At 38.8% G+C, this 25,308-nt stretch overlaps 1 protein-coding gene across 5 annotated transcripts in view; it reads left to right on the forward strand.

The window, feature by feature from the left end:
- Nucleotides 1-25,308, forward strand: part of ZNF410 (zinc finger protein 410) — a 39,609-nt gene that overhangs the window by 1,348 nt on the left and 12,953 nt on the right. For 2 of the 5 annotated variants that reach the window (XM_036842959.1, XM_036842956.1), the window contains exons 2-7: nucleotides 12,174-12,356; nucleotides 13,307-13,442; nucleotides 16,408-16,626; nucleotides 17,864-18,055; nucleotides 21,347-21,497; nucleotides 21,985-22,166. In XM_036842959.1, coding sequence (XP_036698854.1) covers nucleotides 12,324-12,356; nucleotides 13,307-13,442; nucleotides 16,408-16,626; nucleotides 17,864-18,055; nucleotides 21,347-21,497; nucleotides 21,985-22,166 — 913 coding nt within the window. In that variant the 5' untranslated portion in view covers nucleotides 12,174-12,323. Of the gene's footprint in view, nucleotides 1-4,440; nucleotides 4,534-12,173; nucleotides 12,357-13,306; nucleotides 13,443-16,407; nucleotides 16,627-17,863; nucleotides 18,056-21,346; nucleotides 21,498-21,984; nucleotides 22,167-25,308 lie in introns of all 5 variants that reach the window. The other 3 variants (XM_036842957.1, XM_036842958.1, XM_036842960.1) reach the window with 3 other exon arrangements.

Genomic DNA, 25,308 nt, shown 5'->3' on the forward strand with positions numbered 1-25,308 from the left:
ACAACTAACTCCCAAGGCAAGCTGAAATAATTGCTAAAGAGAGGTTAAACTGTGCTGTGAGAACACCAAGGGAAGGACAGATTTGTTCTGACTGGAGGGAAAGGGGTCTTCATGGAGGATGGCGTATGAGTTGGATTTTAAAGACTGGAAAGGATTTCAGAAGATCACAGCTGGATTGGAGGGTTTTATTACTGGAGGGTCTTATTACTGAAGAACTATCACAAGGGAAAGGGACCTTGAGCACTAAAATAGGTTGGAGTTTTCATTTAGTAGCCAGTCCAGTGTGTACTGGAGAAAAGAGTTCATTGAGGTATATAGTGGATGCTGCAGTTGGAACAGTATTTGAGGACATATTGTTGAATATTTAAAACGCCATACATAGGGATTTGACTGTTAATTCTGAAGCACTGAACTTTGGGTATGGGAAGTGACGTAAGCATTTCTGTGTTTTGGAAAGATAGCTCGAGTGGCTGCATAAAAGATGGAATGGAAAGGGGAATTTTAAGGGCAAGGTGGCCAGTTAGAAGCCTATTTTCATGGTGTAGTTGAAAGATAATGAAAAACCTAAACAGGGCATTATGGTAGGAGTAAGTTTGGAGGAATCAGAACCACTGGGATTATTTAAATATGGAGGATGAGAGAGATTGTTCAAGACCTAGAATTTGTAGCTGAGTGGGAGAACAATTGGGCAATAACTGAAATGGATAATACAGGAAGAAGAACAGGTTTGGTGGGGAAGGTGACAGTCTGGATTTTGGACATTGTTAAAATTGAGGTAGATATCCACATGGGGATACCTAGCAAGCAGTTAGAAATGAAAGTTTGGAGTACAGAGAGAGGTCAGAAATAGAGACAAAAATTTGGGTATCATTCACGGAGTCATTCATTCGTTATACAAATATTTGTTCAGTGCCTACTAGCTGCTTACAGGAAGTTTGTATAAAAGCCCTTTAAACTCATAGTAAAGACAATCTCAGAGCTTCACAGTATCAGAAATGACTCTTGGAGACCTAAATTCCTTATGAATTACCTACAATACTTTGCCAGGCACTAGGTGATGGGTTCTGGGTTCTGGGAGTTATAGTAGTGAACAAGGCAGGCTAGTTCTTGCCCTTGTTTATGGAGCTTACAATTTAGGGGGTAGCCAGACAAAAAGTGAATACTGTATCAAAACAAAAGAATTAGAAATTGTGGTAAGTGCTGTAATGGAGACAGCAGAGATAGAAAATAAAAGTGGGGGTATGAGGAACCTTCTTTGGATAAGGTTATCAGGCAGAGCCTTTTTGCATGAGTTGATAGTTAAATAGAGCCCTGAAGAATGAAAAAGAGCTAACCAATGGAAGAGAAAGCATTCCTAAGTAGGGGAAATGATGTGTGCAAATCCCTAACATAGGAAAGAGCTTAATGTGTTCAAGGAACTAAGGGAAAGTCATCTGGCTGGAGCTTGGTGAGCAAGTAATAGAGCACAACTCTGGAATGTTTTTGGAGAGGAAGGAATGGATCACATAGGTCCTTATAGGCCAGGATAAGGAGTTTGGATTTTTACTAGATGCATTGGGAAGCCATGTGAAAAAAAATGCGAAAATTCACATTTTAAGATGGTATTAAGTGATGTGAAGAGAACAGAATGGAAGGAGGCAAAGTATAGAAGTAGGGAGACCAGTTAGGAGACAGTAACAGTACTTTAAGGCAAGGTTGATGGTGGCCTGGAGTAGAGTAGTGGCAGTAGATATAGAAGTACGTGGATTTGCGATCTCTTTTGGAGATAGAATCAGGTCCAGACTTGCAGCTGGACTGGATACTGGGAACAAAGGAAAGAAAGTAATAAAAGTGACTTCTAAATGGGGTGAATGGTGATCCTCCCTTGAGCGGAGGGTTGTGGTCAGAGGGGCTGGCAGGGGAGGATGGGAAATAGGCTTGGGAGAGAATTCATTTTGAACATGTTAAATTTGAGATATCAAAACATGAGGTAGAGATGTCAAATAAGCAATCCTGTGTACAAGTTTGCAGCTCAGAGGAGATATCTGGGCTATAGATAAAAATTTTGGAGACCGTATCATTTAAAGCCATGAGTTCACACTAGGAAGAGAGTCTAGCAAGAGAAGAGAGCCTGGCCTGCAAACTATCCTGAAGAACATTAACATTTAGAGGATGAGTGGAGGAGGAATATAGGAGTTATCGAAGGAAACTGGAGGAATGACCAATGAGGTAGGATTAAAATAAGGAAGAAGTATCTTAGAAGCAAAAGAGAGTAAGTGAAGTGTTTGAGGAAGGAGGCAGTGCTTCTAAGGGAAAATATCAGTTATGACTCTGGTTGAAAATGACCAATTTACTTGAGGAGAAGAGGAATTTATGACAAGGATGTGGGCAGCTGACAGGATCAAAGGAAATGCTGAAGGCCCTGGCTTTGAAAAGGACAGGAATCTGAGCAGCCCCAGGGGGAGGCTGCTAATTGCAGTACTGGAGTGAATGGGCTCCTATAGCAGTTTTCACCTTAGTTACTTCTTTTAGAATTCACCTTCTGAGGAAAAGTATCTGATTTGTTCATCATGGGTTGCGTGTCCAACAGTTGGTCAGGATAGAAAAGAACACCTTAATCTATAATCGCACTAAGAATATATCCAGTGGGGGAGGGATAGATCCCCAAACAAAACGTGCATCCTGTCACCCAAACGGCGGAATGAACGTGGAACAGTCAAAAATAATAGCTGTCCCTTGCAAAGGTCAAGTAAGATGAGGGCAGCAAAGTATCCATTAAATTTGGCAGCATGAAGATGCCTTAAATTTGTCTCTGAAGGATTGCAGAGAAATGGAGAGGTGACTGGAATAAAAATCAGGGCTGTAGGAATGGAGCACCCCAGAAGATCCTGGGAAGAGAAGAGGGAAGGCCCAGGATGAATGCTACAGTTTCTGAGATTCATTCTGGCTTCACAGTTCTATATTCCAAATGTCTTTTATCAGTACCCGTTACCACTTTATCATTAGAATTTAATTAACTCTCATGCTATATCATATACTAGATATGATATTAAAAAATTACTTGGTTTTTCTATTCCTTTCACTACCATTTTATGCCAGAACTTAAACTGCTCTTTTTTAATTTTAATTTTTGGTCTTTGGAATTCACTAACATTAGTAGAATTTTGTTTTCATTTTTTAAGTATTACTGAGTTTTGTTCCTGTCTGTATCTGTGGTCAGCCACAGGTAGAAGTTGGGGGAGCTGAGAAGCAGATTGGCCCATGGTAAGAGAGACTAGTCCTCTTGGTTGAAATTATGTGCTTTATTTTAACCTTTGTGAATAGTGACCAATTGGGGGAGCACAGTGTTTCTCAGTTTCTTCCCTCTTTTTTCTCAAGCCTCCCTCAGTCTTCCCCTTCTTTCCAAAACCGGGTCAAGGTCAAGGCATTTTCTACCTCCCTCAAGAGGATAAGAGCAATACTGGTATTCTGGGCTTTGTATTCTAGGGTGGAATCACATTGCTTTTTGGAGGTTGACACAATGCTCTTCTGTTTCTTTCATGATGCAGAGTATTAAAAGCCCCTGGTCATCTTTCTGTTTGGAATACACTCCCTTCTGTATGGCAGTCAGGACTAAGGCAAGAGACCTGTATCAGCTCTGTTCTCCTTTTGCTTGCTTAGTTTACTTTGGATTGGTTTTTCCCTCCCGGTATTTCTCCATGTAGCCTGCACTGGTTTTAGGCCATACCTACTCTAGGGAAATGGTGTTACCACTAATTCCTGTCTAGTATATGAGAGTTCTTCATTGGGGTGTGGGACCAAAGACTGGTTAATTAGAAAAACTACTTTGTCTTTCTTTGCCTAGTGTGTAGTATTTTCCTTTGCAGACCACAAGGAGGTTTGAGGTTTAAGTAATCTCAATTTCACCAAGACTTTTATCAATGGTAATTGCTGATTGTTTGTAATATATACTTATAGCAGATTTATATCTATGGCTTTATATATTTTAAGACTGATTCTGTGTTAAACATATGTATTTTAGACACTTGAAAATACTTATAGTGTTTTTCAATCTGTGAGACATAACCTGTTAATAGCTGTGAGAACATTTTCATGGATCTTATCATTTAAAAAAAAATTCAAAGTGCATGAAATTAGTATATGTTAGTATTTTATTGTTTTATGAAAATATGTTATTTGTGTGTATCTCTGTGTGTGTTTCATTCTCTGAGTTATGATGGAAAATGTATCTTACTGTGGGTTGCAGTCAAAAAAGTGTGAAAACCACTGCTCTATAGGAAATTTGGACTCAGTAACAAAAAGCAGATTTCTTAACCTTTTATAGTATACTAAGCGTTTGATAGATTTACTTGTTTCTTAAGCACTTATGCAGAACTTTGTTTATGAAGAATTTTGTAATTATTTCTATTGACTGATATATAAATAATCTTAGGGTAGACCTATTTCATTTCTGTATTTCAGATAAGTTTCCCAGGGCCAAGAAGATGAATAGCTTGCCCAGGTCTCAACCAACGAGTCAGAGGCAGAATTTAGATTCCTGCTTAAGAGACCTTGGTTTGTTGTTTTTTTTTTTTTTAAACATCTCAACTTCTTTATTAAACTTGTTCAGCTCCTTAGTGTTAATGCATAATTTGCTGGATGATGTTGAGTGTACTGTAGAAAAAGAATACAGTTTATCAAACTTCAGTTCCCAGGATTTATTTATGTGGCTAAAAACAGAAAGAGAGTTGTTCTCAGGATGGTCATAGAGATTGCTGTTGTCCTAAATCTACTTTGCTGTTGTTAGGCGTTCTCTCGTTACTTATTCCCAGAACTTTTCAGGGCTTCTTGTGTTCTTTGCTTTGGTTCATTGCAAAGGTTTGTATTGCCTGCATTTTTTTTAACCCTTAGGCTGACTATGAGGTAATATATTCAATAATAGCAGTGGCAGGGTCAGTGGATTTCTAAAAAATATAATATGTGTTAGACCAAGATTGTTCCTTTAAGCAGTCTAATATGCTTTTGTGGCCATAGGGAACCATGCACACAGTAAAATTTAGTTGTTATGAACTCTTCATCCGGAGCCAAGATTCCTTATTTATGATTTGTGGAAAATAGGATTTGATGTGCCTGGCCTTTGTTGCTGATAGTTAAATATCATTATCTCTTTTATTTTTTATGGAGCTAAATTAGTAATTTTTCTATTTAGAAGGAAATAAGAATACAAATTTTGTCTGTCTGGGTAAAGATACAAAATAAAAATGAGCAAATATTACTGTCCACATTAAAGGACTTTGGGTGATGTAGGCGACTGCTTGGTATTGCATCTCTAATCTCTTATCTTAATTAATGTAAGAAAGCCTGGGAAGAAATTTCCTCTGAGACCCATAATTATCTTGAAAATAGCTTCCCTTTGAGTAAAGCAGTGCCTTTCACTCTAGTGTCATGTAAATTGCATTTGAAGGAAAGACATTGCATTGGACACTCCCCCCCACCCCATACTGGTAAATTATTTTTATTATAAATACTTTAAATATACTCAAACGAAAAGCTAGGTAGTCCTTATCCCTCCTGTGTTGAACCCCTATACCTTTTAATCAACTATAAAATCAAAACAAATTTACAAATAATTTAGTACTAGCAATGGTAGGGTCAGTGGAATTTTTAAAAATATATAATATATGCTGAAGCAAGGTTGTTTTCTTAAGCAATCTAATATGTTTTGATGGCCATAGGAACCATGTATATAGTACAATTTAGGTTATCAGTGTTATGTCCGTTGTTACCATGGATTTATATCTTTATGAGTAAGTATATAGATGTAAACCATAGCAAAACCCAAGAAAATTCAAATTAACATTCATATTATGTTGTAGAGATGTCGTTTTACTGAAATGAAATAATGTTGATCTGAATAGTGGAAAGATTTAGTTTGGATTCACTAATATATATAATCCGTTTCTATATTTTAACTTTAGTAATAGCAATGTAGAGAATATCATACAAGGTACTATTTGTGATGTGAAGGCATGGTGAAGCAGTTTACGAGAATCAGATCTCATATTCAACCAAAACTGGCCAGAAGTCCTTGAATGCCAATTTCAGTGATAACTTTGTAGAGTTAGAGTTACCTTATTCAGAAGAAGATAAGATTTGTGTTGCAAATAAAAAGGTAACACAGAAAGGGAGAAAGTTTGGGCAAATCTTATATCTGGTAAGGGACTCGTATCTAGAATATATAAAGAATTCTTACAACTCAATAATAAAAAGACATCTCAATTTAAAAATGGGCCAACGATCTGAATAAGCATTTCTCCAGTAAAGATGTACAAGTGGCATATAAGCACATGAAAAGATGCTCAACATCATTAGCCATCAGGTAATGCAACTCAAAACTACAATGAGTTACCACTTCACACTCAATAGGATGGCTGTAATAAAAAAAGGTGTATTTTAAAAGGAGAGGATAGGGAGAAATTGGATCCCTCATGCACTACTGGTGAGATTGTAAAATGGTGCAGCCACTTTGGAAAATAGCCTGGTAATTCCTCAAGAGGTTAAACACAGTTACTGTATCACCTATCATTTCCACTCCTAGATGTATACCCTAAAGAGTGAAAACATATGTCCACACAAAAATTTGTACATGGGGCTTCCCTGGTGGCACAGTGGTTAAGAATCCGCCTGCCAGTGCAGGGGACATGGGTTCGAGCCCTGGTCCGGGAAGATCCCACATGCTGCGGAGCATCTAAGCCCGTGCGCCACAACTACTGAGCCTACGCTCTAGAGCCCGTGAGCCACAACTACTGAGCCTGCATGCCACAACTACTGAAACCCGCGTGCCTAGAGCCTGTGCTCCACAACAAGAGAAGCCACTGCAATGAGAAGCCTGCGCACCACAACGAAAGAGTAGCCCCCACTCGCCGCAACTAGAGAAAGCCCGCACACAGCAACGAAGACCCTACACAGCCAAAAATAAATTAATTAATTAATTAAAAAAAATTTTTACATGAATGTTATAGCAGCATTATTCATGATAGCCAAATTGTGGAAACAACCCAAATGACCGTCAACTGATAAATGGACAAATAAAATGTATATCCGTGCAATAGAATATTATTTGACAATAAAAAGAAATTAAGTACTGGTACATGCTATAACAAGCATGAACATTGGAAACAGTATGCTACGTGAAAGCAGCCAAGCACAAAAGATTACATATATAATTCCATTTATATGAAATGTCCAGAATAGGGAAATCCATAGAGACAAAAAATAGATTAGTGGTTGCCTAGGCTTGGTCAGGGGAAGGTTTGGGAGGAAATGGGGAGTGATTACTAATAGGTTTCTGTTTTGGGGTGATGAAATTGTTGTAAAATTGATTGTGGTTATGGTCGCATAACTGTGAATATACTAAAAAAATTTAGTTGTACTTTTGAAGTGAGTGAACCGTATGGTGTGTGAATTACGTCTCAGTGAAGCTGTTAATGTAAAAACATATTTGAATTGTAGTTTTTGAAGTTTGTTAAGTGGGTAACTTGAATTGGGAATAGAAATTTTTAATTGCATATTTGCCATCACACTTCCAGCTAATGTACATAGCAAGTTGCTGTGTTAAAGATGAGATCCACCCAATACACTCGATATGGTACCGAGTGCTCCAACACAGATTCTTTTGAGGTCATCCTGCCTATTCTGCTGCATCCTACTCATCTCTCTCTTGTTTATACAGCAAACATACAAACCACAAACTGGGCACCAAAATTGTGTGGTAGAACTCAGTTATAATATGGTTACTGATTTGTTCCAGAAAAATGCATGTGTTAATTTTTAAAAAATTATCATTGAAATGACTAAAATGAAACATCACATATAACCATGAGCCTGAGAAACGGTGATCTAGAGGTATCTATTAAACTGTAAGAGAGGTGGCAGCTCCCTTCTCTAAATTGTTATTACAGATTTGCAAAAATGTCTAAAATATAGTATATCTGATTTTTTCCCTTGTTTGGTACACATGTTCATATACTTAATTTTTAAAAATTTTCATTAGGTAAGGATATCAGAAATGGAGCCAGTGCCATTAGTTTCTAAGAAAACTAACAAATATAAAGGACAGTAAATAGTTGTCTAGTTTCTTAGAGATTTTACAGTCCTGGAATCTTAAAGTTGGAGGAACCCTAAGGTTAACCTAAACAAACATTTGGTAATTTCTTGGCTTCTTGAAATGAGCTGGAATTGGGGAAAAGGAATTCTTAATTCTTGAATCCTGATGATTCAAGATCAGACCTAGAGAGATGTAATTACTATTCATGCCAGCCTGCTCTGTGGGTGGGAATGCTGGCTCTGCAGCTTAATAACTTGAGCAAGTAACTGTACTAAGCCTTGGTTCCTTCCTCTCTGAAAAGAGGGATGGGTAAACTACATTGAGCAGTTATAGTGCTTGAATAAGAAAAACGTATGTGAAAGGAAAAGTCAGGTATTTATGACAGCTTTATGTGGTAAACTTAAAATGAGCCTTTTCATTTACATCTTAATACATTTTTTTTATGATGAAAGTGAGGATTTCTGGAAGCTAGCAGTGGGGAGAGGTTTAACCAACAGGAGAATAAACATTTATTCACGTACTTCTAAATGCCCTTTTTGTAGAGTAAGTCTTTCTTATTCTAACTTTCCACTCTACCTCGGTAAGTATTGAAAACTCCCATCCTGGGTATATTTTACACTGTATGCTTACTTTGTATATAATAGTGCTTCCAATTTAAGCAAAAATTGTGCGAAATAGAGTGGACTCATTTGCCAAAATCCTGAAAGAAAAATTAAACTTTAAGAAATTAAGAATTTAGAGGATGGGAGGACAAGATGGCAGAGTAGAAAGACCTTGAGCTCACCTCCTCTCATGAGCACAGCAAAATCACAGCTAACTGCTGAACAACCATCGATGAAAAAGACTGGAACCTACCAAAAAGATAATCTATATCCAAAGACATAAAGAAGAAACCACAGCGAGACGGTAGGAGGGGCACACTGGTGATATAATCAAATCCCATACTCCCCAGCTGGGTAACCCACAAACTGGAGAATAGTTATATTGCAGAAGTTCTCCCATGGGAGTGAGCGTTCTGAGCCCCATATCGGGCTCCCCAGCCTGGGGTGTCTGACATCTGGAGGAGGAGCCCTCAGAGCATTTGGCTTTGAGGCCCAGTGGGGCTTAATTACAGGAGCTCCACTCTTGGAGGGTGCATACAAGGTCTTGCACGCAATGGGACCCAGGGCAAAAGCAGTGACTTCATAGGAGCCTGGGCCAGACCTACCTGCTGGTCTTGGAGGGTCTCCTGGGGAGGACGGGGGTGGGGGTGGGGACGGCTGTGGCTCCCCTTGAGGACATTGACACTGGTGGCAGAGATATCGGGGAGTATTCATCAGTGTGAACTCTTGCTGGAGGCTGACATCTTGCTTGGGTCATTATCACCAAGACCTGGCCCCACCCAACAGCCTGTAGTGCTGGGATGCCTCAGGCCAAACAGCCAACAGGGCAAGAACACAACCCCACCCATCAGCAGACAGGCTGCCTAAAGACTTCCTGATCCCACAGCCGCCTCTAGACATGCCCCTTGACTCGGCCTTGCCCACCAGAGGGCCAATACCCAGCCTCACCCACCAGGGGGCAGACACAAGAAGCAAGAAAACTACAGTCCTGCAGCCTGTGGAACTGAGTCTGTAAACACAAGTCAGAACCTACCCTGTGACCAGATGGTCCCTGGCTCTTGGGTGATGAGAGGGGAGTATACTGCTGGGACACCTGGACATCCCCTACAGAGGGCCACTTCTCCAAGGTTGAGAAATGTAACTAACCTACCACATACATAAAAATACAAATAGAAATTTAGACAAAATGAGACGGCAGAGAAATATGTTCCAGACAAAGGAACAAGATAAAACCCCCAAACAACAACTAAGTGAAGTGGAGATAGGCAGTCCACCCAAGAAAGAGTTCAGAGTAATCATCATGAAGATGAACCAAGAACTCAGGAAAAGAATGGATGCACAGAGTGAGAAGTTACAAGAAGTTTTTAACAAAGAGTTAGAAAATATAAAGAGCGACCAAACAGAGTTGAAGAATACAATAACTAAAATGAAAAATACACTGGAAGGAATCAGGAGCAGAATAAATGAGGCAGAACAGATTGGTGAGCTGGAAGAAAGAATGGTGGAAAGCACTGCCACGGAACAGAATGAAGAAAAAAGAATGAAAAGAAAGGACAGTTTAAGAGACCTCTGGGACATCAAACACACTAACATTTGCATTATAAGGGTCCCAGAAGGAGAAGAGAGAGAGAAAGGGCCTGAGAAAATATTTGAAGAGATAATAGCTGAAAACTTCCCTAACGGGGGAAAGGAAACAGTTACCCAAGTCCAGGAAGTGCAGAGAGTCCCATACAGGATTAACCCAAGGGAAAATGTGCTGAGACACATAGTAATCAAATTGACAAAGATTAAAGATAAAGAGAAAATACTAAAAGCAACAAGGGCAAAGCAACAAATAACATACAAGGGAACTCCCATAAGGTTATCAGCTGATTTTTCAGCAGAAACTCTGCAGGCCAGAAGAGAGTGCCACAGTACATTTTAAGTGACAAAAGGGAAAAACCTACAACCAAGAATCCTCTACCCCGCAAGGCTCTCATTCAGATTTGATGGAGAAATCAAAACCTTTACAGACAAGCAAAAGCTAAAAGGATTCAGCACCACCAAACCAGCTTTACAACAAATGCTAAAGAAACTTCTCTAGGTGGAAAAGAAAAGGCCACAACTAGAAACAAGAAAATTACAAAATGGGAAAGCTCACTGGTAAAGGCAAACATACAGTCAAGGTAGGAAATCATCCACACACAAACTAGTAGGGAGGTTAAAAGGCAAAAGTTTGGAAAAAAAAAAAAAAAAGGCAAAAGTAATAAAACCATCTCTATCCACAAGAGCAGTTGAGGGATATGCAAAACAATTAGATGTAAAATATATCAAAACCAGTAATCATGAGAGGAGGAGAGTGAAAATGCAGGATATTTAAAATGCATTTGAAATTGAGATCAGCAACTTAAAACAATTGTGTATATATAGACTACTATACCAAAATTTCATGGTAACCGCAAACCAAAAATCTATAATAGATAAATACACACAAAAAAGAAAAAGGAATCCAAACACAACACTAAGGATAGTCATCAAGAAAGTAAGAATTTAAAGTAAGGGGGGGAAACAGCTTCATGAGTGTCCCGAGAATACTACTTTGGGGAAACACTGTTCAAATTTTGACTGTGTAATTACCTTTTATAAAAAATTGGGAAATTAAGAAAAGAAAAACGTCACACCAGCCTACCACCCACCCAGTACAGTGACTATCATGGCTGTGTGAATTTCCTTTTACTTTTTCCTGTGCTTATCTTAACTAGTTTTAATAACAGCAAGTGTATAATTTTGTGTTTTGTTTTTGTAATTTAATGTCATTAGCATTTTTGTTGTTGCATTGTTTTCATAACTGTATTTTTGAGTCATACAATGTCCTACTATAATCAACCATTATCTAATTGAATATATATGTATATTTATATGTTGCTTACAGTTATTTATTATCACAGATGATAAGGTGAAATTCTTTGGGCATATAGCTTTTTCCATACTTAAGACCTTTTCTTATTTTTTATTTTATTTATTTATTTTTAAATTTATTGAAGTATAGTTGATTTACAGTGTTGTGTTTCTGCTGTACAGCAAAATGATTCAGTTATATCATTACATATATATGTATGTGTATACTTTTTCATATTCTTTTCCATTGTACTTTATTACAGGATATTGAATATAGTTCCCTGTGCTATACAGTAGGACCTTGTTTATCCATTCTATATATAATAGTTTGCATCTGCTAATCCCAAACTCCCAATCCATTTCTCCCCCACCCCCTTCCCCCTTGGCAACCACAAGTCTGTTCTCTATGTTCTTAGAATAGATTGTTAGAAATTCTACATTAAAGTACATCTTTTTATGGGTTTTGATATCTGTTGGGCTTGTTCTATTTTAAAACAAGTGTTTTGGGCTGAATTCTTTATTTGCTTGCTTGTTGTGATTTTTGGATATGTAAAGAAGTGGCTTTGTTTTTTTAGCTACATTTTCCTACTGCTCTGAATTCTCTCTCTCTTTCTTTTTTCCTTTTTTAGGCTAAATTAATTACCCACCCAGCACAGCATCTTACAGGAAAAGCATAGCACTTCCTAGAGGAGTATGAGCATAACAGGAAGGTGTCATTGACTCTGAATTAAAATTTTAACCTGTCCCCTGAACAGCTACAGGATTTGGAAGCTGAATCAATGTTATCAGATGAGTTAGAATCCAAACCAGAGGTGAGCCCAGGCAACTGGTTTCCTTTTCTTTTGGTGGGCTGTATTCCAGAGTTTGTTCTTAGTTCAGGAGTCAGCAAACTTTTTCTGTAATAGTGCCAGGTAATAAATATTTTAGGTTTTGTGGGCCATATGGTTTTGGTTGTAACTACTAGTTTATTATTTTTCTGTTACTAAGTACTTTCTCAAAAATTTAAAAATTCAATTCTTACCTTTTATGACTTTTTATACTTGTTATTTAAATAAGTGTAAATTATTATCCATTTACATAATTACATAATGACAAAATTTATGTCTATGACATATATGTAATATTTACTACCACAAACGATTTTTTATTAATTTTGTGTATATCTAAAAGTGTTTTCTTTTTAAATGTGATTAGGGGATTTAAACATTTAAAATTTTTATTCATTTTTCTCATTTTAATTTTAGAACATTTGTGTTGCTTAGTGGAAAGATCACTGAATTTGGAATCATGTTACCTAAGTATGAAGACTGACATTGCTCCTAACTAGTGATGTGACCTTGGACTAGTCATTTAGTGTCTTCAACTTGATTCCTTGTCTTTAAAATACATGTTTAATCTTACTAAGTTACAGTGAGGATTAAAAGAGCCAATACACAGAAGAGTGCTTTATAAAATATAATCAGTACAATGCAGTTGAATTTGTAATAGCCACCATTTAAAAATATAATTATTTTTATCATTTCTCTGTTTTGTGGAAGGTGATAGAAGTTAATTATACGATTCAATTTTTATCTAGAACACTTGATAAAAATAATTTAAAATATTATTTTGTAGTTAATCTAGTTTTTCTATGAATAAGGTTGAGACTAGTGAGCAATCAAGACTTAATTACATCATTGCCTTTTGGTAAATTCAGAGGTTTAGATCCATTCATAATAACCTGTATTATTTGTTGTCTCCACATCCCCCCTTTCCCCTTCAGCTGCTGGTACAGTTTGTTCAGAATACGTCCATCCCACTGGGACAGGGGCTAGTAGAATCAGAAGCTAAAGACATTACTTGCTTGTCCCTCCTTCCAGTGACTGAGGCCTCAGAATGCAGTCGGCTAATGTTACCAGGTAAAAATTAAGATCACCAGAGATAAGATAAACAAGTCTTAAGAGCTTAGCCTTCTCTGTGGTACTGGTGGAATGTGATAACTGACTTTATAACTGACTGGTAGAAACTGTAAAAATTAGGACTGTGGAGAAAAAGCAACCATGGGAGTCATAGGTGCATTGTTAGTTTATTTATTTATTTAAAAAAAATTTTTTTTTGGCCATACCACGTAGTTTGTGGGATCTTACTTCCCCAACCAGGGATTGAACCCGGGCCCTTGGCAGTGAGAGTGTGGAGTCCCAACCACTGGACCGCCAGGGAATTCCCTGCATTGGTAGTTTAAGTCATAGGAATGGATATGAACACCCATAGAGTGAGAATGAGAAGAAAAGGAGGCCAAGGCAGAACTGCATGGAACTCCCTATTCAAGGTATGGGGTGAGGCAGGAGAGCCTGTGAAGGAGGGAAGAAAGAAAGGCTAGAGCAATAGGGGGAATACTGGCATAGAGTGCAGGCATGGAACCCAAGGGAATAGTCAAGTGTGACAAATGCTTCTAAGAGGCCCAGTGAGGCAGGGACTGTCCCAATGAGATAGGGTCAATGAGGTCATTGTTGACCTAGGCAGGACCTGTTCCTTGGAGAGGGAGTGGAAAGCCAGGCTGCAGTGGGTTGAGGTATCAGTGCAAGTTGAGGAAGTAACTATACTTTCTAAAGGCTGTCTTGCTATGGGAAGGAAAAAGAGAAGGACATAAAGTACATTAAAGAGTTCTTTTTTAAGATCTGAAATATTAGAGGGTGGTTTTATACTGAGAGGAAAGAGCCCATTAGAGAAGCTGCAAACACAAAGAGTAGATAATTGGTGAGGAGGCTCCAGGAGAGGTAGAAGGAAGTAGAATGCTGAGCATGGGTAGTGAGATTAGCTTTGGATGAGAAGAAGGAGATCCTATCACTTGACTATTAGGAAGGAAAACATTATTTTTGGATGCAATGGATTCTTTATTTTCTAGAAATTGAAATATTTAAAATTTGGAATATTAATGTTAAATCAGGGGATGGTCACCTGTTGGTGACAACTTATTTGTTATAAAGTCTTCTGGTTACTATCCTCTAGTGGTGTTCTTTTTTGATTTTTGAAGTGACTTAAGGGCAGATATATTCAACCAACCAGTGTTGATTTAAGGTTTCTCTATCTAGCTCCTGTCTTTCCCACATCTTCCATCTCTCAAGTCCCATTTTTCTACTGGTGTATTGGGAGTGTTTCCAAATCCATGGATTTTCAATATGTGAAAATTTCCATGTGTTAATAAAATTTGATCTTCATTAGGCTTTTTTTTCCTGAATTTTCTCCCCCAGTTTTAATTTATTGAATAAATATTTTGACAATAATAAAGGAAATGAAAACAGGAACAAAAGCATCCATCTTCTTTTCTACATTACCTTCTTTTAGTTTTAATTTTGATTTAAAATATTTTAGACAACCGGTTATAGATAATAGTAAATGAAAACCCATGTACTCACTTCCCAGCTCATGAAACGTAGTATTACAAGCACAAATGTATCTGTACATACCTCCCTAACCTCATTCCCCTTCCTCCCAAATATGTGTGAATCATTCCATGCATGACCTACATATTTTCTTTTTAGTTGGGATATGTGATAGACACAGAAAAGCACAAAACTATATGGATATACCTTTTGAAGAATTATTATAAAGGAGATAGCACCACCCAATCAAGAAGTAGAACGTTGCCAGCTTCCAGGCCCTCCATGGGTTCCTCCATGATAAAAGCAACCTCTTTTCTTCCACAGGTCACCACTGCCCTCAATTTTTTGAAAATTCGTTCTTTGTTTTCCAAGTTTAATCACCCAAGTCTAATTTTAGCTGATTTTGGACTTTAAATGAGTGGAATCATATGAGTGTATCTTGTATCTTTTATGTTTGTGAGATTCATCCTTGTGTGTAGCTCTGGTTTGTTTGGTTTCATTGCTGTATAGTATTCTGTTATATGAGTGTACCACAACTTCTTTTTCCATGCCACTGCTGATGAATATGTAGTTATTTTCCAGTGTTGTATTATGACAAACAGTGCTGCTATGAACTTTAAGAACGGTTTTTTTGTGGTAAAGTGTATATAAAATTTACCGTTTTAACCAGTTAAATTTACCATTTAACCAGTTGTGTGGCGTTAAATTCATTCACTTTGTTGTACAACTTCATTAGGCTTTGGAATGGCAGTGCTGTCCCTAGGCTTCCACTTTATAATCTTACCTGTTACCTCCTTGAAAGAAGAAAATAATGTAACCTGCCTTCTATAAAGATGAATGAAACCCCTGAAAACATCAGATGCTTTAGCACTGTAGTGCAATTCTTCATTATATTGCAACTAAAACCTTTGGAAATTCATCCCCTCCCTTAGAATAAAGTTCTAGAAGCAAGTCTTCTGAATTATTTCTTTACATCTGGTGTAAACCCAGAACCATAATGAAACACACTCATGATTCTATACAATTTCAGTTATATCCCAGGCTGTGATTTTTCCCCTAATGACTCACCAGAACTGTCACATACATGTTATAAAAATTAGAGAGAGGTATCTTTTCCCAAGAAAAATAGTTTAAAATTTAGATCCTGTTCTTGAGTTCGTATTCATTGTGTAACTGTATTTTTCAAGGGAAATATACTGATTTGGGGCCTCAAAAGGACAAAGGTCTATAATGTCCAAATGTGGATGGTTCGTTATTAGTTACCACCGACCATCAGAGGAGTCTGCCCCTCACATTTTGGTTGACACCCTTCAGCTGCCTTTCACTCTCTCTTCTTTTCTGAGGCAGATTTAGTATTTATAAAATGAAAATGCTGTCTGCTCCTGTAAGGGTGTTAGATACCACTAAGGGATGTTACAAGGGTGTTAGGTACCATATATCAAAATGGTGAACTCCTTGGTGATAGGTGCTACATAAAGCTGTGGTATTTTCCCTTTACTAGATGATACTCCAAATCATACTAACTCCTCCAAGGAGGTTCCTTCCTCGGCTGTGTTGAGAAGCCTTCAGGTGAATGTGGGTCCAGACGGAGAAGAGACGAGGGCTCAGACTGTACAGAAGTCTCCGGAGTTTTTGTCCACTCCAGAGTCTCCTAGCTTGTTGCAAGATCTACAGCCAAGTGATAGCACTTCTTTTATTCTTCTTAACCTAACAAGAGCAGGTATTCTTTACCCTTTTCTGACTTCTGCTCATGCTTAAGAAAAAAAACTGGGGAGCAGGGAATAGTTAACTTAGTCATACTTAAAGTGGAAAGAAACTATTATTTTATTATTTTGGAGAATTGGTGTCGTTTGGTGATCAATTGGATATGTAGAGGGAGAAGGCAGACTCTAAGATGACTCAAAAATTTTTTGTTTGGGAAATTTAAGTGTTGTCATTCACCAAGATAGTGCACACAGGAAGAACAGGGCTGTGGGAGAATGATTAGTTCCTGTTGATATTGAGATTTCACAGGGACATTTAGGAGGAGGTGTCCTTTAGAGAGTTAGAAACAGGAATCCAGAGTTCTAGAGAGGTCTGGTGTGAAATAAGTAGTTTTAGTGCTTATCAGCATTCAGGAAGTGTATGAAACAATGAGCATGGATTATTTGATTCAGGAGTAGTCTGGAGCATAAAGAGAAAAGAAGGCAAATCTGGGACCCTGAAAAAAAATTTTAAGAGGGTAACAGAAGAATGGGAAGCAGCTTCTAGAAAGAGGGATCTCAAGAAAACAGAATGAGAATGATGTGCGGGGAGCCAAGGAAGGAAACGTTTTAAAGAAGAAAAGGTACAGAATCATGCCAAATACCACATACTGGGCCAGTGAGATGAGGACTGGAAAGTGTATGTCCGGCAAACTTAGCAAGAGCAATTGTTATTGAGGTAGTAGAGGTGGAGCTTAGGGTTAAAGAGATAGGGAATGGACAGCAGGTGAGAAAGTAGATACACAAGTTAGAAGTTAAGAAACTTCAAGAAACATGACTTTGAAGGAACAGGTGAGAAGGTGATATTTAGAGACATACTTGGGATTTTTCTGTTCTTTAAAAAAAAAGATGGGAGAGACTTGAGCTTGGACAGATTGAAAGGCGGAAAGGGAATCTGTAAGGTGGCCACTAAGGAGGAATGGGTTGAAGTTGGGAGAGAGGAGAAAACTAAAAGATAGGATTGGGATCCTAGAGGTGAGGGTTAGCCTGGTTGCTGGGAAAGACCGTTTTGCCTCTGAAACAGGAGTAGGTAAGATAAAGAGCAGCCTGTCAGCTGGGAGTGGAAAGGTGATAACCTAATCTTGTATGAGAACACAAGCTTGAGGGGAGAGGTGAAGGTCTGGAATAGCTGATCAGGACACAGAGTTTCTGAGCCAGGGCCAATCAAAGGGTTACTTGATGGCTAACTTTCATATATCCTCTTGTTTCCTCCAGGTCTGGGCTCTTCAGCTGAACACTTAGTATTTGTACAAGATGAGGCAGAGGATTCAGGGAATGATTTCCTCTCCAGTGAGAGCACAGACAGTAGCATTCCATGGTTCCTCCGGGTTCAGGAGTTGGCCCATGACAGTTTGATTGCTGCTACTCGTGCACAACTGGCAAAGAATGCGAAAACCGGCAGCAATGGTGAGACCCCTGTGGTGTTTTCCTTTCCGGTATTCTGTGCAGAGATTTTGGTAATACAATGGCTATATTTTGAGTTGCATATAATCCAAATTACTTTATTGGTAAGAGCAGAAGGCTAGAAATGTGTAAATTGTTTTTCTTATTTTCTAAAAAATAACTCGGCCATGCCAGATTCATGTGCAGAATCAACTAAACTAGCACTCTCAATTGTCAGCTTTAAATAATACTGAACCCCTTTTAAAGGAAAAAAATTTTTTGCACATCTTGGTGTTATCTTGAATTGTTTTTATTGTGATGGTCCTTATACTTAGAGCTTTTACACCATTATGAAATTAAAACAGTTTTATCAATTAATAGAAATAAAACTACAAAACCAATAAAAATAAAATTAATTTTAAGTCAGTGTGGCAGATGATAATGTTTTGCTGAAACTAAATTGCTGCTCATGGCGATTTAGCAATTAGCAGCTACCATAGTGCTGCTTTTTTGGGGGTTGGGGGTGGGCAGGGCAGGGCAGGGAGGGTGGAACCGATTCACCAGAAGACCTAAATATCCAAATAGGGTATAGTGTGGTTTCTTTTGAGTTCAGCATGCCTGTACTATTTACTCTGTGCCACTTTTTTTCTATCCAGTAATTTTCAAAGTGTGGTCCCTGGATCATCAGCATCACCAGTAATTTAGAAATGCAAATTATCAGGTCTCATCTTACTGAATCAGAAACTTGGAAGTTTTTAGTAAGCCCTCATTGTGGTTATGATGCATGTTAAAGCTTGGGGAACATCGCTCTATTCACACCACTCCTAAACCACTGCAAAACCTTTGCTTGTGTAGCATGCCATAATATTTTTTGTTTTAGGTCTGTCTCTGTATTTTCTCATTAACCTGTGACAATTAAGGTAATACAAAAAAATTATTGAGATAAGGTACATAGTGTCATTACCACAGACATACTATCACTTCCATCTAAGTTGAAATACAGAAATATTTTAATTTTGTGTGTGATGCTGTATATCAGGAGTCAGCAAAGGACCAAATAACCACCTGTTTTGTAAATAAAGTTGTATTGGAACACAGGCATGCCCTTTAATTACTAATTGTCTATGGCTGATCCTGTGGCAAAGTTGAGTAGTTGTGACAGAGACCATATGGCCCTCAAAGCCAAAAATATCTGCTCTTTGCCCCTTTACAGGAAAAGTTTACTGACCTGCTCTATACAGTACTACTTTCACGGGAAATTATATCCCAAATGCAAAGACCTTGCCCACATAACTGTAGGATCTTTAATGTGTTTACAGTGTTATTCAACATGTACCATATAAGGTGTTGAGTTTCTTTGTCTCTCTTGCTCTCTCTTTTCTTGGGGGGTGAGGGAGGGAGAAACCATTTCATCAGATGACCTCTAAATATCCAAAACTATCATTGGCTGAGGTCATTTTAAGCTAATCTGTCTTCTGCAAACAGTGCTTTGTTTTCAAAAACGAAGTAATTTAGGGAGCACTTTGAGAAATTTTATAATGACTCAAAATACGACAGGTCACTCTTTTCTGAAGGATTTTTTCCCCCCCGTTATATGATTATATCAATGTTCTCATTGTATTGATATCTACAAAATTGAATGCATGAAGCCCCAACTGTCATCAGTTTATACTTTTTTTTTTTTTTTTAATTTCATTTATTTTTTGGCTGCATTGGGTCTTGGTTGCTGCGCGCAGGCTTTCTCTAGTTGCAGCGAGCGGGGGCTACTCTTCGTTGCAGTGCGCGGGCTTCTTATTGCGGTGGCTTCTCTTGTTGCATAGCATGGGCTCTAGGCGCACGGGCTTCAGTAGTTGCAGCACGTGGGCTCAGTAGTTGCGGCATGTGGGTCCTAGAGCGCAGGCTCAGTAGTTGTGGCACACGGGCTTAGTTGTTCTGTGGCATGTGGGATCTCCCCAGACCAGGGCTCAAACCCGTGTCCCCCACATTGGCAGGCGTATTCTTAACCACTGCGCCACCAGGGAAGTCCTGTCACTGGTTTAAATCTCTGGATTAGCATGGGTTTCTACAGACCTTTCATTAGAAATTAATTAGCTGGAGCTCTTGAGTTAGTGGGAAATTTTCCTTACAGTATATGCACTTCTGTGCTGTTTAAAATTTACCCATGTTTCAATTAAACAAACAAAAAAACTATGTGGGACAATATTTAAAAAGAACAAGTTAATTAATATTAACTAGCAAAAGGCATCTTAGGTTCCGCTCTGACCTTGGAGCAATTAGTTTTATGATTAGCGTTTGGTGAAGTACAGCAAGGAGAATGTAGGGCAGGAAGAAAGTAAGGTTAATAGATGGGACAGAAACTGCCTTTGACCAACTGTCAGGTTCCCGGGAGTGTGATAGGTATAACATATTATCCTACTCTTGGCTTTTGAGAGGGAAATTTGGAAATATGAATCTTATTCCTAAGGTATATGTAGTGGAAAGATAAACTCCATATGTTTATAACAGAATTAAGTGGTTGTGAATGTTTTTCTCTATTGATGTCCAACTATGAATTGAAGAAAATGAAAGAAAGGGTGCACCACCTGCTAATCCGGAATTTATTTAAAGATTCAGTTAACTGATTTCGTTTAAATTTAAGGAAGTCACTGCACCATATGCTCCTCTCCTCCCCTCCTTTTATTCTATTGAACAAAAAACTTGAGCAGGTATTATCTCTAACTTTTAAAAATGTGGTAAGAAATTTGAAAATGAGCTGAGTTTTTGCATTCTTAGATATTTTGTAACTAAGGAGGGGTGGTACAGGAAATTAGAAGGTGATTCTTATTCTCTAGAACGATAGAAACAGCCAAATTGACTTCAGAAGATAGAAATCTAAGAATGGCCATCTACAAAAGAAATTACTACTGTAAGTTCACAACTAAGCCAGACTGGCTGCTTCTCCTTAAAATACAAGTTTTTATTACCTAGAGCTTTAAGTCATCTTCTATTGGACCCCACTCCTGGTGTTGACATACCTGCTCCCTTACCAATCTGTAATGCAAAATAGGTTGAACTCTGCTTTTTGATATGAAACCATTTTGGATATTTCTTACATTTGCCAAAGAGGCCTAGTCTTGTGGCTTTTTGTAGTTCTGTGGATTAAGTAAGGGGATGGGGATATAGAGCCCTCTCACTTCTGTTAAATGAATGCAAAGAGAGCTGGGGAAGATGAAGATCGATATGTGATTAATGATCACTAGGAGTGGCTTTATTGTTTGAACCAAAGTATCTGAGTGGAATCCTTCCCTAGATTACAAATATGTGACTCTGTTACAGGAGAAAATGTCCACCTTGGTTCTGGTGATGGGCAACCGAAAGATTCTGGGCCCCTTCCTCAAATGGAGAAGAAGCTCAAGTGTACAGTTGAAGGCTGTGACCGGACGTTTGTGTGGCCAGCTCACTTTAAGTACCACCTCAAAACTCATCGGTGAGCAAACCTGAGATTCCATACTTGGAGCTTAAGAAAGTTGATGCTTCTGAAGGAACTTGACAGAAGTCCCCCCACTTGACAGATTAAAGGAAAGCAGGGGCTCCAGCTGACTTGTGGTTAAGATGTCTTTTGTTCTTTAATAGAAACATTTGCATTGTCTCATTTACCTTGTTCTTCACAAATATTTAATAAAACATTTGGCACCTAAATATCTTAGAGCAAGAGTTCTCAAATCTCATCATAAAACATAATGTCTTGGAGAACTCAAAAATTATACATAAGCTTAAGCCCCACTCTAAACCTGTGAAATCAGTATTTCAAGAAGTAGGGCATCTGTAGTTTTAACAAACTTCAGGTGATCCTGATACATCTAGATTTGGGATTTACTGTCTGCCTTGAGAGTCAGTAGGAGCTTTGACTTGTCCTCTCTAGCAAAGAGCATTTTCAGGCATTGTTGCGTATGTGATTTTTTTTTTTTCCCCAGAAACGACCGCTCCTTTATCTGCCCTGCAGCAGGTTGTGGGAAAAGCTTCTATGTACTGCAGAGGCTGAAGGTGCACATGAGGACCCACAATGGGGAGAAGCCCTTCATGTGCCCCGAGTCTAACTGTGGTAAGCAGTTCACTACAGCTGGAAACCTGAAGAACCACCTGCGCATCCACACAGGTGTGTGCCTCCCCAGCATTCCCGCAGGCCGTCTACTGCTTGGCTCGGGGCCTGCTGGCTGTCCTTAGGAGACGAAGGTTGGGGTTGTTGCTAGAACTCTGAGGATGAAATTTCTTTTTTTCAAATGCCTCATGGCACTTTTCAGTTCTTTCAGTAACATTTATTGTCACCTCTGTGTGAGAATGGACAGTTTGATTTCTGTCTCTGGTAGCCTTAAGTAGGAAGGGATATAAGACCATCACTGATAACGATGATATGATCATATATGGACAGAAATGAGCCTTTCCAAATATCTTCGAACTTAACACAGTTGTAGTTTTGGTCATTACCATTTATTGAGTTACACAAACCACACAGATTCTGCTCTAGGCACTAAATGGGGGGTAAGGTGAGGGGAAATACAAAAGCTAAGATTAATCCCCGACTTTGAGTTTACTTTCTTGTTAAGAGCCTCACAACCTGAGAAACAGAATGGAGAAGTGACTTGTCCTGAGTCAAACAGCATGTTAATATCAACGGAGCAAGAGAAAGATATCCTGATTTCTTAATCTAAAAGCTTAAGGGTGACTTTCCAAGCCACTTGGCCCAGCTGTGCTAAGTCTCTTGCCAGAGCTTAATCACTGAACCCAGACTACTACCGTAGGATGTGTAACTATTCTTCCCACTTTCTCTTTCTCTTCCTTGTTTATCCTTGCATTGCTAAAATGACAGCAGGTACAAATAAATGGCATTTAAAAAGTGAAACCCAAGCTGAAGCCACCTTTGTTCTACGCATGTCCCTATGATTCCCTCTAGATTGACATTACCACTGGATATATTTTAGGGCAGAATAGCTCTGTTCTCAGCTCTTTCTTTCTTTCTTTCTATTTATTTATTATTTAATTTTTGGCCGTGTTGGGTCTTTGTTGCTGCACTTGGGCTTTCTTTAGTTGTGGCGTGCGGGGGCTACTCTTAGTTGTGGTGCACGGGCTTCTCATTGCGGTGGCTTCTCTTGTTGCAGAGCATGGGCTCTAGGTGTGTGGGCTTCAGTAGTTGTGGCACGCGGGCTCAGTTGCTCCTCAGCATGTGGGATCTTCCCAGAACAGGGCTCGAACCTGTGTCCCCTGCCTTGGCAGGCGGATTCTCAACCACTGTGCCACCAGGGAAGCCCCTCAGCTCTTTCTTGAAAGAGTATTCTTGCTCCAAGAAAGCAGTTTGAATAAAAGAACAGGAAAAACATCTAGCTGAATAGTTAAGGAAAGTAGTAGAATTCACTGTGCCTTATTAAATTCAGTAACCTCTTCATCCTTGTGCCACTTGTCATCTTTGTAGCATTTGATAAAAGTGAACATATTTTAAAATGCTTTCTTTTATTCAGAGTGTGACCTGATTTTCTCTCTTCATTCTGACTCTTGCTAGCTCTGCCTTGTTAATCTAATTGTTGACCAATTTCAGAATTTTGGGTTTCTCCCATTTTACTCGATGTGCTGTCTCATTGCAGTCTCAGGCTTCAATTTAATCATTTCTTCCTGGATGTCTCACAGATCTGAATCTCAATAATTAATATAATAATAAAAGTTAGGACTTCCCTGGTGGTGCAGTGGTTGAGAATCTACCTGCCAATGTAGGGGACACGGGTTCGAGCCCTGGTCCGGGAGGATCCCACATGCCGCGGAGCAACTAAGCCCGTGCACCGCAACTACTGAGCCTTCGCTCTAGAGCCCGTGAGCCACAACTACTGAAGCCTACACGCCTAGAGCCCGTGCTCCAGAACAAGAGAAGCCACCGCAATGAGAAGCCCGCGCACCACAATGAAGAGTAGCCCCTGCTCACCGCAACTAGAGAAAGCCCACGTGCAGCAATAAAGACCCAACGCAGCCAAAAATAAATAAATTTAAAAAAATAATAATAAAAAGCATTTATTAAGGCAATTTAATATGTACCAAGCACATATACATTATCTCATTTAATCTTCAAGGTACCTTTATGCTTTAGATACTGAGTTTATTGATGGAGAAACAGAAGGTTAGAGGGTTAAGTAACTTGCCCAACATTATGCAGCTAGGAAATGGTAGAACTGGCATTTGAATTCTGATCTGACTCCAGAGCTCTTGCAAGGATTTTATTTTCAAGTGCTGACAACTCATTTTATCTCAAATGTCAAAATTGACCTCAGATCTTTATTAGTAGTAACAGTAGTAATTAAAGCTGCCAATTTTAGTGGCTTACTGTGAGGACTTACTGTGTGCCAGGCACTATGCTTAAATATATTTAACTTGTATCATTTCATCTAATCCTCAAAATAATCTTTTGAGGTTGTATTATGTTAATTTTATAGATTAAAAAACTGATTCTCATAGGTTTTAAATATCTTCCCCATACTGGTAAGTGGTAGTGCCAAGACTTGAACTCAGGGCTAACTGGCTCATGCTCAACCATTATGTAGCATTGCCTCCTGACTCCTCCTCTTCTTTATCGCAGCAAAATCACCATCCTCTCAGTTTCCAAATAGGAAGGCCATCTAACTTAAGGCAGCTTGATGAGATTCCTGCCACTAGATTCTGATGAATCTTTTTTGAAATCTTTTTCTGAGGTTCTTGAGTTCATCTTGTTAAACATTTAACCTTATTTATTAACTGCAATTTTCTGTTTTCCTGATGTTTATTCTATCATATGTATGAATATATTGTTCATTCATTTGGTGACTTTTGGAGTGCCTGGCATTCTGGGGTTAGTGTGAGTATACAGATAACGCTTTCCAAAAAGTTACAGACCACTGGAAAATCACAAACATTGAACTGTGTGGTATAGTCTGAAAGAACAGTATCATCTAGAGCTGTGCTCCTCCCTCCTTCAGGGCCCAGCTCCTGTATTGTCAGCATGCCAGCCTTACTTGCTGAGTTTCTGTTTTTCTCCTTTACTGTCTCACACTGTCACACTCATAACAGTTCTGACACCAAATGTGTTTTCCCACACCAAGCAAGTCTCTGTGACACCAGGTGGGTGTCTATAAGTTAACTGAATTCTGACACTATCTGGAAACAGCGTCAGATCCCACAGGTTAAGGGCTCAGCCCCACAAGACTGCCACCTACTTCAGATGTCTATTGCAAGTAGCAAGTCCCCAGGCTACTCACAACCTCTGACTTGGCTACCAATTGGAG

The sequence above is a fragment of the Balaenoptera musculus genome, chromosome 2, assembly GCF_009873245.2.
Source record: "Balaenoptera musculus isolate JJ_BM4_2016_0621 chromosome 2, mBalMus1.pri.v3, whole genome shotgun sequence".
NCBI classification, from domain to species: Eukaryota; Metazoa; Chordata; class Mammalia; order Artiodactyla; family Balaenopteridae; genus Balaenoptera; species Balaenoptera musculus.